Source organism: Actinia tenebrosa, unplaced genomic scaffold (genome assembly GCF_029948245.1).
Source record: "Actinia tenebrosa isolate PJP-AT-01 unplaced genomic scaffold, QUT_ActTen_1.0 PGA_scaffold15__27_contigs__length_11533743, whole genome shotgun sequence".
Taxonomy (NCBI): domain Eukaryota; kingdom Metazoa; phylum Cnidaria; class Anthozoa; order Actiniaria; family Actiniidae; genus Actinia; species Actinia tenebrosa.
This window is the reverse complement of record NW_028292575.1, coordinates 714,368-728,482: the sequence shown is the minus strand read 5'-3', so window position 1 is coordinate 728,482 and position 14,115 is coordinate 714,368. Positions and strand designations below refer to the sequence as shown.

The following is a 14,115-nucleotide window of genomic DNA, read 5'->3' as shown; positions in this document are numbered from 1 at the left end:
TTCACTGTTATCAAATGTTTAATGACCTCTGTGCTGATCTACATCAGGCTATGGCTAACACACGGTTCCTAACACAGATCAAATTAGAATTAAGCTTGTCAGATTTTGTAAAAAAGAAAAAATTAACCATAGAAACCTAAAGGGAAAACCCTCAAATCAATGGCGTAATACAAGAAACCTTAACTTAGGCTGTTTTCAGTGTTTCCCTGCTGCTAGACCTCTTATTTGAGTCTGTAAACAAGGATATTAACCAGTTACTGTCGAAGCACATGAATTGTCTCCCTAAGACTGCATTATTTCAGTTCATTATTGGATATTTGGTAGTTTTAAACTTCCATTAATGAAATAAAAAATAAATTCAAATTTCAACAGGCCACAACAAACATGAAAGTCTCTGTGTTTATCAGGTGGTTGTGGCAGATTGGAATGTAGTTTGAGTTTATCATTGATTGGCTAATTTTGCTTTGTTTTGTCAAATCATCATTATGTGCCACTGAGCTCCAGATTTGAATTTATTTTTGAAACATTAACTGAAGATTTAACTGAAGATTGAAATGAAGAATGAATTGAAAAAGTCCAATAATGATTAAGGCCCTGTCCACACTATGCCGGATTAATTTGAATCCGAATTTTTATCTATTTGGTTAGGCCCACCGTTCACACTAGTCCGGGCGATTCACAGAAAATGAATTTTTTCGAATACGGTCTCCAGAGTGGAAAAATTTGAAAACGCCGGCTAGCTGTATCAGTGTGGACAAAAAACTTTTTTTCAGTTTCAGTTTGAAAATTTGGATTCAAATTTATCCAGCCTAGTGTGGACAGGGCCTAAGTAATGCAGTCTAAGGGGGCAGGCTTCATTTCCTTTGCTTTATTAGTGTATTTAAAAGAATTTTAAATTTGTGTCAGAAAACAGTAAAAAGAAGCTACTCAATTATTAAACTGTGCAAAATTGGCAAAAAAGTATCAATGAAAGTTCAAACAACAGTGCTGAAGTGTGATTGGTCTGTTCACTTGAGCTTGTCTATCTTTTCTTTGAGTTGGGTCTCGCTGGCACCAACAACTTCACCAACCTTGAATGGAATGGTTATAATATTCTTTGATTAGTACAGTACATGCCGAAAGCTCATAGACAGTAATGACAAAAAATGTCCCCTTCTTTCTCACACAGCAGCATTTGTATTAGCAGCAGCAGCAGTAGTAGTATTAGAAGTAGCAGCAGCAATAATAGTAGTAGCAGTAGCAGCAGCAGCAGCAGCAGTAGCAGTAGCAGTAGTAGTAGTAGCAGCAGCAGTAGTATTAGTAGTATTAGAAGTAGCAGCAGCAATAATAGTAGTAGCAGTAGCAGTTGTAAGTAGAAGTAGTAGTAGCACCAGCAGCCGCAGCAGCAGTGGCAGCAGTAGTAATAGTAGTAGAAGTAGGAGTAGTAATGGCTGCACTTCTATAGCAAACCATTTACCTATACTTGATCATTCCACTTTTACAGTCTAGATACAATCTAAGAACAGTAACATATAACTAGATAAAGGAAAACATCAACTGCAAAAATAAAAAAAACATTTTTCCTGTACCTTTTTGCCATCCTTGAAGAGTTGAAATGTTGGCATTGCAGACACACCCTGTGCTTCTGCAGTTTCCTAAAATAAATCATTCAAAGAAAATTGACTTACTTCACTGTCAATAATATTATTATTCACTTTCAATTACTGTACAGCACAACAGGAAAAAGTATGATTTGCAGACTTCTACATGCACACTGTCAGGACAAATTTCAATGCGAAGCTTTGAAGATTTCCTTAAGTTAGCAACAGAATGCAGATACCCTGTTGAATCAGTTGTATTCCAAATCACCGACAAGTTTTTGTAACTGTAAGTCAAAAGATTCACTCAAATACATAAATTTACTTACATTATTTTCATCTACATTCACTTTGACAAAAATTACATCCGTGTATTCCCCAGCCCATTTCTGAAAAAGATTGAAGAATGATTTCAAATGTGTACCCCACTCATGGAGGAAATTGGAAATTCTGGAGAGGAAGGAGTTATGAGAAAAAACAAAAAAATAGACTTAGAAAATTCCTGGGGGTAGGTGGGTCCTTTTACAAACTCCCCCTGTGGTGGGGGAATGCATATTTTTTGGAATTACAGAATACTTAGTGACTAAATAGAATGAACCCATCTACTACTATTCTGACAGTTGCCCGGGGGGAGGGGGGTACTCTCAGAAATGAGATGTTTCAAAATAACCTGTTATTTTAAGGACTGAACATCTTACAGATGTCACCAATTCCACAGCAGTGGATCAGAGTAAAAAAGAACAACAATACTAACGTCAAGAGTAGGAGCTATTCTCTTGCAGGGTCCACACCATTCAGCATAGAAATCTACCACCACAAGCTTGCTGGCATTCTCCTTTAAAAAGTTATCAAACTCTTCCTGTTAACAGAATAAAAAAGAATTAAAAAGGGTCACACAAATGACTGTGGCATTTAAGCTCACTATTATCCACAACTCCTTAATCTGGGTCAGTTGATCTAATTTTCATGGAATCAAAAAAGGCAAATTTTATTGAAGTGTTAGGTAGTGCACCTGACTTTCACGAATTCACTACTTTGGCGCTAGCCATCATATGATATAAACTGTAGTAGGTTGTGTTACGGTCGCCAAAAAGTTTAGACATTATTCTCAGATTTTGTGTGAATGTACTTACTTTAAAACCAATAACATTATTTACTTTATTTTATTTCAGGCATCCCAGCCACATTTTAGACAAATTTGATAGGAAATATAGGCTGTGCAAGTTCTAAATATAGGAAAATATAGGATTTTTTCCCAAAAATATATGCACTTTATAGGAGCTAAGATAGCTTTTCGGAGGCGTAACCAGGGATCAGAAGGGTGCAAGGGCAATGATTTGGAGAACTAAAAAGCCATTAAAAAAAACAGAACAAAAAAAAAGGGCCCATTTTATTTCCTTCGCCAAACATGCTAAACAGTGTAAAATATAAATGTATCAATTAGCAGTCGTCCTATTTATAGGAAATATAGGAGGTTTTCTTTAAATATAGGCTCTTTATAGGATCCTATACAAATTATAGGAAATATAGGATATATAGGAGGTCTGGGATGCCTGTTATTTGTGTTGGCTTCCGAAATACAAGCAAAATATCAATTAGATTGAAGCTTTTTTTTACTGCTATTTAGAGAAACAAATAAACAAACCAAGTAAATAATTTGTTCAAAAGCCAGTACATTTGTACGGGAATCCGTGTACAATGCCCGACCTCTTAGGTGACCGTAACACAATCCAACACTACTTATACCATGTGAAGGCTAGTGTTTAAGTGGTCAATTGGTCTCAGGTGCATTCTACCTTTTTGGCACTACCAGCTTGTCGCATGGCATAAATGAAGTTGAATTGTGTTATGGTCACCAAAAACTTTGGACATCGTTCTCAGATTCCCATACAGCCTTGCTGCAGTAAATATTACCAAATGCACTGAATTCAGAGTTCGTAATAAGGCACGTAGTTAAATAAAGTATTCTCTTCTATTTATGAATTTCAGTTTCCATAAAGAGGAACATTATTTTATAATTATTTGTCTTAACCTTTACATTTGATATATATTCTTGCCTTCAATAGTCTTTTTTCTGCCATTAAAACTAGCAGCATGTGGTAACTATAAGAAATTTGCATTTAAACGAAAATCTTTACAAATTTCACAATTACGAAACCATGCCATGCATAAATGAGTTAATCAAGTTAAACTTATGTAATATTATATTCAAAAATAAATTTCGCGTACACGAATTCTCCTTGGGCCGAAATTTAAAGTTTGATAAAGAATCCTAACATACATAGTGTAAAATTAAGCTAACTTGGGTAAAACACTATTAACATTGAAGCTAAAAAGATGAGTTTACGCGTGAGAAAGTAAATTTGAAATTCCAACATGTGCAATTTCAAGCGAATTCGAAGACTTCGATTTTGTGAATTGCTTTGATCGTTGAGATTGAGCTAAAAACAAGCCAAAACTTCAGGACGTCTCAATTATAGTATAGGCTTACCTTTGATTCTATCACTTTTATTGGCATGGTGATTCAATAGGTAGAAAATTTCGATTTACTGTACTCTTTAATACTTCGGGGCTGGATGACTTTGCAAAATCAAGTGTCACACAGGGTGACCATACTCGTATTTAGTAATGTTTACCCAGATCCCTAACGTTAGACCTAAACCACAGGGCTCCCACGACGAGGTTGTGGACTTCTTAACAGGTCTAAGCTTTAAATATTAAATTTAAGAGCTTAAGGATATCTGCGCTCAAAATCATAGGGTTAAGAAATACCGGAATAACCACGCCCAATAGAGGAAACGCCATGGTTATTTTAAAACGCAGTAAAAATTACTTAGTTTACTCAGTTCTGATTTCATATCAGTATGCTTGCTTGCTAAATTAATTTTGCCGCTGCTTGATTGCTGCTTGTAGATTGTGTGGAGGCTCTAAGATTTGAAAACTGTTTGTTCTCCGAAAGGAAATTGATTCAGCACTAGGGATGAAATAGGGGGGGGGGGGGGGGGGGGGACGTTACTGCGAAACACGATAGGTAGCCAATGAGCGGGCTCTTTGCGCATCGGGTAAAAACTAAATACGATTATATTCATTTAAAGGTTTGTTCTTATGCGAATGCCGATGTCATTGCTATTTATACTAAGCCAAACGCGAAAAAATTACTGATGTCTTTGAAGCTTTTTGTACCAAAACTTTTTCATCTTTATCCATAATTACCATAGTCTTTAAAAGTGGAACGAATACAGAGCCTCGTATAAATTTGAGCATACCGGTTTGGCCGAAGAAGTTGTTCGAAAAAAAATAAAGTTTATAAGCGAATGGAGAACAATTTACTCCGCAAAAAGCATCATTTATGTATGAAGTGTTAAACTTTTTTCAATAAAGTAAAACAGTAATCTGGCCTCTCTTGAACACGTTTGGGACCTCGCCCACTGATCTCTGCGGCATCTAAGTTAAATTTTTCCACACCTTCGATCTACCTCCTACTTGTACTAGGAAGAGAGCAATCATCAAAGCTTTTCCCACTCTCTCGAATAAACAAGGAAGTGTTTTTTTGTAGAGGGAATGGCCCTAAAACTTAGGATCGGGTAAATTTATTTATTTTCTGAATTTTTTAACGTGGCCGGATGAGCTGTTATGGCACAGCAAAAAAAAATCAACACGACTACCATGTTTAAGATAGTACTTTCTTAAATCACAGGAGCGTAGCTTTACTACACAAAAGGAAAGGATTTATAAATATCCAAATAATCCTATACTTTCACCCTAGCCACTTACTAAACAATACAATGTCCAAATATTTACTTGGCTTGGTGGTCTTATCCAATGAGAGCGCGCGTACCAAAACTATGACGTCAAAGGTATTTGTTCACGTGACTAACAACGATAAGTGAGCAATAAATAGAGTCTTGGCAACCAGAGGAATTATCAAGAAACACGTTAAAAATTCATTAAAAAATGAAGGAACTTTTACTCTAGCTTTTCAGGAATCGTTAGAGACTTAGAAGAGATGTCTGATCTTAGTTCTGGAAGATCTGTACGTAATCAAGTAGGTATTTGTGAGGCTTTAGAGCTGATCATTTAGGGATTTTGTTACTGACTTTCTTTCTTGTTCTTTAGCTTGCAGACTTGCATATTTTTGTAGTTCCAGAACAACTTTGGCTTGATAAATACCGTACAGCTTTTAATAACATTGCTCTGGAGTCCGTATCTGCTGGATTTGTTAGGTATGTTGGACGATCTCTTGATCATAATCGGGAATATTCAAAATACCTTTACTCGAGACCTTGATCTAAGTGTCTGTGTTGTCCTTTGAGTACTGTAACACATGGTCAATTGGTTTTCTCATTTGAAAAAACTATTCGTCAACAGAGTTCATCCTGAAACTAATTTACACCAGCTAAGAGAAAGCATTGAAGAACAACTAGGAGAAGATATTATTCCAGAGGAATTTATTTTTCTTAGAAGTGTAGGAAGATGTATGGCTGTTGTAAGTATTCAGAGAAGTAGATGCTTGTACTGTTGTTGAATTCAAAAAATCGGATAATTTTCTTGAATTTACAGTTTTTCTTTTGGTCAGGAAATATATTGGACCAATTCTACGTTTAATAACCGTGTTTTTGTTTCAAAATCATTGCAAATTATCCAAATACTTGGCAATCAAATGGAGTATAATCATATTGAAGTGAGCTCATAAATCCTCACAAAGAAAATCAATTTGATTTATGTAAACTTAAAAACTTTGATTCAATCTTAGATTTATTGGTTTTTATAGCAAAAACAATAATAATTTGAGACATTATCATTTTTCGTATTTTCGTAACGAGTTTATTTTAAGTTTTAATGATTTTCACTTGTATAACAGCTGAAAAATGTTTTCTTTCCTGGATAGGGCGCCATTGGTATTAAGCTTAATGAAATTGTGATCCCATTAAGCTTATGATATTCCGTAGAAAAAATACATTTTTAGAAATGTAAATAAGAAAAGAAAGATCTAAACTTCCTTCCTGATCTGCAAAAACATAGAATATTTGATATTTTTCGTACTTAATGTACCTCTTTTTTTTCCCGGGTCTTTCGATATGATCTTACATTTGAAAGGAATTCTACTGTTGTCTGCGATTAATAAACAGATCTGTCAACTTCCTTTTACTATGTCAACATTAAAAATCACTTTCAAAAAAAAGATTTCCTTGATTTATGCTTGATTATTTTTGAATCAAAATCTTTACAAAATCGATATTTTAACATTTTTATTAAATATTTGTAGGATTGATGAGAATTTGAAAAATTTTTTTTTACTTTCTCACTATTTATTTGTTTTAAACTTATCCATTTAATCCTTTGAGATTATCTTGGTAGCTAAACATTCTAATTTAGACCAAAAAAATGCTTTTTAAAGTTTCTAAGAATAAAGCTTGATAATAATGGCTTGACATGGTGTCTTTTGGTCCAGCCTTTTTGTCTGTCGTTGCTGATGAAAATAGTCATTAATTCATATGAACATAGTTAGATAAGACTGATATTTGACTTTTGTATGTCAAACTCAATTTCCTGTTTCATGCTGTGCCTTTAGTCTTATTGTGGAATGATATTCAAAAAGAGTGTGATAATAGAAAATTAGCTTAAATAGGAAATTGAAAAAACAGCATGAAAAAAGAATATCATCGAGAGAATTTGGGCATGCGGGTTGTCACTTCAAGAGCAAAATAATTAAAGGAGACTTCACAAAATGAATTCTATAGCATAACTTTGAAAACTCATAGAGGTGCTTCCTTACACGTGCTGAGTATTTCTGGTTGTTTTCTTAGGTCAAAGAAAACCAGGAGCATTTGTTAAGAGCAGCAGACTTTCTCCCCCCAATTGTAAGTTATACATATGTGTTAATATTATTGATACTGTCATCTCATTAGCCTGTGGAATTTTGGGATTGGGGCAGCTCGCCCCTCCTCCGCAGTCCTCCCACCCCTTCTCCCTCCCACTTCTCCCCAATTTGGGCTACCGTCTCATCCAAATTGGTGGATGTCAATCAAATGGACTTTTTTGACAATACAGCAGCCATCTTGCCAGTGAGCAAAACAACCTAAGATGAAGGAAAATGTATACAGTTTTGTGTGTTTGTCTTTAATGGATAAAGGTGATTGATTTGCCATCTTAATCCAACTTTTATCGTATTCTCTTGTTGTGCGCTGTTACTGTAACAACACATCATCTGCTCCTGGATGCCCCATAACTCCTTGCGATCCAAGATGGCCACTGTATTGTCCAAGTAATCCATTGTTTTGCAGAAGACAAGGGTTTATATATTAATAGTATAGTAATTACCAATGAATTTTTTCTGATCAATAACTTTTATTTATTAACAATCATTAACAATTATTGTTAACACATGATATGTCCAATAGGCCTATAGTCCAGAGATTTTCCTTCTTCCTGGACTCCATGAACACTACGCCAAACCTGGCACCGACTCCAAGAATGTCGTCATTGCTACACAAGGACACACAACAGGTAACCACATGTTACTTATAAAATGATATTGTCCTAGTTTAAGAGGGTAGCACTTGACAGCCACTTAACGGCTAACAAACCTGTGGCCCTCATTTCATGATCGAATTGGGATTTAGAACTCGATTTTTATGGAGGGAAGAAACTGAAGAACCACAAGAAGAACCACAAGAAAAACCCTTTAATATGATAGAGAATCAACAAGCAACTTTACTTGGATTTCACAGAAAGTCTGAAATTGAACTGAGATTGCATTGGTGAGAGGTGAACATTATACTTCTATGTCACCAATGCTACCCTAAATTCACCTTGCCCATTGCTTGAGTCTCTTGTCAATCTGTGAACTGCTTCACCTTCCCCTCCTCCAATGAACAATAGACTGCCAACTACGCAACACCAATGACCATTCATGTCAGTGCTGTAATAGAGCACCATTGTTAAATTATTATTTTTTTTTATTATAACCCAACAAGATTATTCGATTCTGATTGGGGCAAGAGGAGTACAATTACATTGTTGAATGTAGTCTGTAGACTCCCAATTAAGTTGCTCAAGTTTGTTGAGTGTATTTTAAACCAAAACATCTCATGGTTTTCTCATATGATTCGGAATTGTACTCAAGATCGTGCGATTTTCTATGCTAATGTTTGATGTTGTGACTGAATGAGTTCTATTTCCACCTTCAGCTGGAATGTCAACAACACATCCATTTCAGTTGCCAATGATACCCCCACAGTATGCAACCAATCAGCATCTCACAGCACAACCCAGCTACCCAACGCAGAAACGTTACCATGGTAATCAAGAAGAAAATAAAAGATATGAGGATGATTATCAAAGAACGCAGAAGAATGACCAAACTAGATATGATGATGATGATGATAATGATGATGATGGTGATCAGAACATCGTTGATAATCAAGACCAAGAGAACAAAACAAAGTATCAGAGGGAAAGCTTTGATGAAGAACAAGTTCATGGCCAGTTTGAAAGCCAGGGTGGTCGTCATAGCGATGGTTACCATGGTGATAGTGAACACAGAAGCAGTGGGGAGAATCAGGACTTAGGTCTGTCTCCACGAAGTCAGAAAAAAGATCACAGTTCAGTTAAATCAAAAAATAAGAAAAACAAACAACACAGAGCTGAAATTACAATCCAAAAGGAGAATTTTCAACCAGCGGAAGCTACAACGTTTCAAATAATTCAACCGGAAGTTGTCCACAGCATTCCCTTCCAGGGTCCTGACGGGGTCTTGATGGCACCGCCGACACCTATACCTTCTGGAAGAGTTGTTGCATCGCCATTACCGGGACCCCGCAAGGAGAAAAGTAAAGCAAAGCAAGATGAAAATACCAGCAAAGACTCGACTGGTAAAGAAAGCAAAACTTCAAGGGGGAATAAGAAAAAACGCAAAGAACGCTCAAAATCGCCGCAATCGGAGCGGGATTCGGATAAAAATATAAAAAATAAAGACGAAAAAAGGAATGATCAAGAAGAACTAACCAAGGAGTATGTGGTACCGAATTTTGAAGACATTGAAGAAAGGTCGAGGTACACACAGTTTCCTTCGCCTACAAAGGGCGCAAGGTCCCATCATCCGTTGTATGAAAGTGAGATTGATTCTGGGATTGCTGATGATTTGATCACACCACCACAAGCACTGTAAGTAGGGTTATTACTAGGAAGCGCAGATGGTAGGAAGCATAATCAGGTATTGCGCTGGGTCTTGCGACCCACATAACATCTCACATCGGGCTCCCCAGTGTTGTGTTGTGGGTGTCAATCAATATTTATAGGAAGCCCTTTTCAACACAAGTGAAGTTAGTCTTGGGATGCATTGAAATTGTGCATTGCATCGGTCATATTTTGCGTAAAAATGCATTGTTTCTGCAATCCTTGAATAATGTTTTACGCTTCGATTTTGCATCAGTCAAAATTAACGGTACACAGCGCGTAACATTTGCTGGGCAAGGCGCTGTTACTTTTACGAGTTGGTAAGATTGGAGAGGGCCTCTACCCTCTACTGCGCAACCCGAGAAAATTCGTTGCGCGCAGATTGATAATATGAGCAACCTTGTTTCTTACGATTGCTATAACTCACGATTTAATTTTGTTGCGCGTCAGTAACGCATCGTTAACGAGGCATTACGAAGCTCAAGCCTTTTGCAGATAGTTCAAAGCAAGAGCGTTAAACTCTATATAGCTATATTTTGGGTTGAGATTAATCTTGTTTGACTGTGTAGCATCGTAGAATAGACCCTTTGCAGCTCAGTAATCTCGTGTTGATTAATTCACTGAGAACAAATGAATGAGCAAACACACTTTCTATAACCTGTTTCGAGAGATCGTAATAAGACTGCATTTCGTAACACACTGGTTACACATCGTTTTATTCAGTTCTTCACAAGTAGCTAAAAAGAATCACCAATTTAAAATAAAAACAAAAATTTTGCTCACCAGTACAGACACGTAACCGTTAACTGCAAAGGACCTATTGTGTACATGATCTGTACCAAGGTGATGTTTAAGCGGCTGAGTCTCTCGAAATGGGTCTTGAAGTATTCATTTGTCTTATTTTCAGAAATGACTCTTTTGGGACGAAAAAGAACAATAAAGAGTTTCATGATATACTTGTAAATGGTGTAAACAGCAGCGCACTAGATGAAAATGAAGAACTAGCCGGCCAACAAGCTTTTAATAAAGGAAACGAGGGAGATCCTCATGCAAAGGACTCCAAAACAATGCGAGGTGACGGCAAAGGAGAGCAAAACATAGCAAAGCTTAGCGATAAAGATGGCGCCGGCAAAGATGGAGTAGGCAAAGATGGTAAAACAAGTCACAAAAAAACAAAGAAAACCGTCAAAAAAACAGTGAAGAAAACAGACGATTTTGACGAAAAGTTGAAGAACCTTAAAGCGGTTGAGCCACCGCCATTACAAATCCCAGATCACGGAGATATGTCGCTTGAAAAGGACACCCCGTCTGCGAAAGATAGAAAACATAAGATTGTTGAAGAATTGAGGGGGGAACTTAGAAAGACAAAGAATGAAAGAGTTGATCTAGAAAAACAAAGAGACCAGAAAGTACGCAAGGCAAAATCGCTGCAGACTCAGACGCTTCAAAAACGTAACCAAGGTAACGATGGTTTCTTTTTCTCACGGCTTCGCACGAGGAAATGTTGACATATTAAAGCTTTTGATTGGAGGTTGTGCATGTTTTTGATTGGTTAATTTATAGTAGAAGCCATTTATCAGTCGAGGTATTTTTGATCTCGTTGTTCAAGTTGTTATATGTTAAAGATTAATGGACAAAAATACCAATAAATAATAATTCAGGGAACTAATAGCTTATATTCTTAATTTTCACAGCAAAGAGCATTTGGAAGAAGAAATTCTTTGATGAAAAAAGGAAAACTGCTCCTTTAGAGGAACAACTAAACAGATTACGATACGATGTTGAAGTACAACATAAAGCTATAGTATCTTACCTGGAGACAAATAGAGGTATTTAGAAACTTTATTGTCAATTAGAATATGACATAAAAATTGATGTTTACTGCTGATATAGAGGATATTACATGAGCGCGCGGAGAAACGAAATTTATCTTCGAGAAATTTATCTCCAAGCGCCCATGTAATATTCTGTTTATTATATAATTATCTTTAAAATCAACTTAACAAGCTTTTTATTATTATGAAAAGTTTTTATTTATAAACTAATAGCACGGTAACGATATTTTCACATGTGAAAATATCAGTTTTTCGAAAAGGAGAAATATAGGTATTTTATGGATAATTATATGATAACCGATATTATTACTAGTGGGGTGGTGGGGATGTAATTTGTATCTTCACATGAGACGATATTTTTTTAACAATCAGCGTCCAAAAATTTTCGCGCGCTTTTTATAGACGCGTCCTTTATCCGTTATACAAATTGATTGCCATATTTCTATTCGGTGTGTACATAGCGTTCACCAAGTGCACTAGGTTCTTGAGCCTTTGAATTTACGCTCAACTTAAGAATATTGTGCAGACTTGTCTTTAATTTGGCTTTAAAGGGGCGCAGCAACAACGACTGATAACGTTTTTTGTGTGTGTAACAGAACGTGATGGTGTCAGAGGAACCCAGGATCAAGAAAAGACTCCTTCAGAAAAGGTAACGATACTTGGAAATATGTCAAAAAATATGGATTTTCTTATTTTATTTTTTATATATTTTTTGTAACGAACTGTGTTTTTATGATGGTTGCAGACTAACCAACTAATGCTTCTGGCGAAAATGCAAAACGAAGTCGAAGAGTTAAAACACAAAGTTGAAGAGACAAAAATGAGGCTGGCCTCTGAAATGAAGGTAAAGATCTTGCCTTATTTTCTTGTTGCATTGTTTGTTTTCATGTAGCCCCAAAATTCCTTTGTCTTTCATCCTTTCTTCTTTCCTTCTTCCTTCTTCCTTCCTCCTTCTTCCTTCCTCCTTCTTTCCTTCCTCCTTCTTTCCTTCCATCCTTAAATGACATAACGTAACGTCAATTGATGGCAACAATGTTGCGAGTTTGTAAAAGTCGTTCAAAAAGCTGCATCATGTTCCCGCAACTAAATATCGTTAAAAAATTCAACCGCGCGCCGCGTCACACGAGGCCAGATTTTAACTCAGCAATGTTGCGCGAAAAGAGTAAATGGTTTGAACTCAGGTGTTGAAGTTTTTTGTTAAGTGTGATCGTCCGGGTGAGTGTAATATTGAGAAAGACTGTTGTTGGTAGTGACTGACAGTTTGTTGTGAAGTGTAATGGTCCAGGTGAGTGTAGTCTAGAGAAAGACTGTTGTTGGTGGTGACTGACAGTTTGTTGTGAAGTGTACTGGTCCAGGTGAGTGAAGTCTTGAGAAAGACTGTTGTTGTAGTGACTCACAGTTTGTTGTGAAGTGTAATGGTCCAGGTGAGTGTAGTCTAGAGAAAGACTGTTGCTGGTGGTGACTGACGTTTCAACAACCAAGCGGAAGTCATCTTCAGAGTCCAGTGAGAAAACGTTACGCAAAAAATCGCTGTTGCAATTCGTCTTGTGTAACACCACCTTAATACTGTCTGTTGTTCTTTCCCTAGTTACGTGACAATGCACAAAGCGAACTAAAACAACTAAGAGAAGATTTACTGGACAAGAAAATCAACCTGACGTTAACCAAAAGTCAGAAAAGTTTGCTGTTGCTTAGCAACCAAGAAAACATCACAGCACAGTAAAATGGCTGATATATTGTTATTTATTTATTCTTTAACGACCATAACTTTCAAGGAAGTTTAGCCTAATGAGGTTTTTATGGCCAACACTTGAGAAAAGCCATGAGAGCATCAGCATCAGAGAGAGCTTAGACAAGTTGTAAGTAGATCTTATATATCATAATAAAATGCGAGTTGGAAAAAAACTTGGAAGCTGAAGAAACTGTAGATAAAATTAAATATTTTATTAGAAAACAAACTTCCGGGTTGTTCTAATCGAATTTTTAACTTAAAATTCAAAAATTTAGAAAATTTTTGAATTGACGAAATGAAAGATGAAGGCGAAAATAACAAAGAAAATATTCTTTTTTTTTTTTTTTTGCCCCGAGCAGTTTCGTTTTGATGATTTGATGTTTGATGTGATGTTTATCTTATCTCTTATCGACAGTTTTTGTATCCTATTTAATGGCAGCAATCATCCTTGCTCAAAGCAAGCAATTACTATATTTTCCATTCGGTAAAGTTTTGTCGCCAGACAAAAAAGCGAACCGACGGAAAAACCTGAAGAACCTCTTTACGGTAATGCAATAAAAAAACTTATCGAGTTATCTTGAATGCTTGGGTTTGATTTCGTACCAGAAATAACCCATATTTACGCGGCTGACATTGAAGTAGAAAAATTATTGACAGCGGGGGTTTTTATTTTCTTCTTTTTTTGAAAAGAAAAACTTTGTTTTTTTTTTTACTCGAGTGCTCAGCCACTTGGGTGAGGTTTGAGTCTAGTGTTCAATCTTTCCCGGTCACTAGGCAACACAGCCACAAGCGC

The 14,115-nt window shown here is 36.3% G+C and overlaps 2 protein-coding genes across 2 annotated transcripts; one reads left to right on the top strand and one right to left on the bottom strand.

Annotated features, from left to right (window-relative positions):
- LOC116302669 (thioredoxin) lies at window positions 1-4,206 on the bottom strand. Its single transcript, XM_031712012.2, has 5 exons — window positions 4,069-4,206; window positions 2,332-2,436; window positions 1,907-1,966; window positions 1,569-1,634; window positions 1-1,070 (listed from the first exon to the last, which is right to left on the bottom strand). Exons 1-5 carry the CDS (start codon window positions 4,093-4,095, stop codon window positions 1,008-1,010), a joined length of 321 nt encoding a protein of 106 aa, XP_031567872.2. The 5' UTR covers window positions 4,096-4,206; the 3' UTR covers window positions 1-1,007.
- Window positions 4,207-5,316: 1,110 nt separating this feature from the next.
- LOC116302678 (uncharacterized) lies at window positions 5,317-13,548 on the top strand. The gene is made up of 11 exons (XM_031712022.2): window positions 5,317-5,622; window positions 5,694-5,800; window positions 5,946-6,063; window positions 7,385-7,438; window positions 7,979-8,084; window positions 8,768-9,743; window positions 10,663-11,216; window positions 11,450-11,584; window positions 12,187-12,239; window positions 12,336-12,434; window positions 13,179-13,548. Exons 1-11 carry the CDS (start codon window positions 5,584-5,586, stop codon window positions 13,311-13,313), a joined length of 2,376 nt encoding a protein of 791 aa, XP_031567882.2. The 5' UTR covers window positions 5,317-5,583; the 3' UTR covers window positions 13,314-13,548.
- The last annotated feature ends 567 nt before the right edge of the window (window positions 13,549-14,115 follow it).

What these genes read in the sequence shown, in the direction of transcription:
- LOC116302669 (XM_031712012.2), bottom strand. Translation starts at nt 4,095, where the DNA reads ATGCCAATAAAAGTGATAGAATCAAAG. An exon ending in TAAAAGTGATAGAATCAAAG is followed by an intron (nt 2,437 to 4,068) that starts GTAAGCCTATAC and finishes TTCTGTTAACAG; the next exon opens with GAAGAGTTTGATAACTTTTT. An exon ending in GAATAGCTCCTACTCTTGAC is followed by an intron (nt 1,967 to 2,331) that starts GTTAGTATTGTT and finishes AATCTTTTTCAG; the next exon opens with AAATGGGCTGGGGAATACAC.
- LOC116302678 (XM_031712022.2), top strand. Translation starts at nt 5,584, where the DNA reads ATGTCTGATCTTAGTTCTGGAAGATCTGTACGTAATCAA. An exon ending in TAGGAAGATGTATGGCTGTT is followed by an intron (nt 6,064 to 7,384) that starts GTAAGTATTCAG and finishes TTGTTTTCTTAG; the next exon opens with GTCAAAGAAAACCAGGAGCA. An exon ending in AAAAGACTCCTTCAGAAAAG is followed by an intron (nt 12,240 to 12,335) that starts GTAACGATACTT and finishes TGATGGTTGCAG; the next exon opens with ACTAACCAACTAATGCTTCT.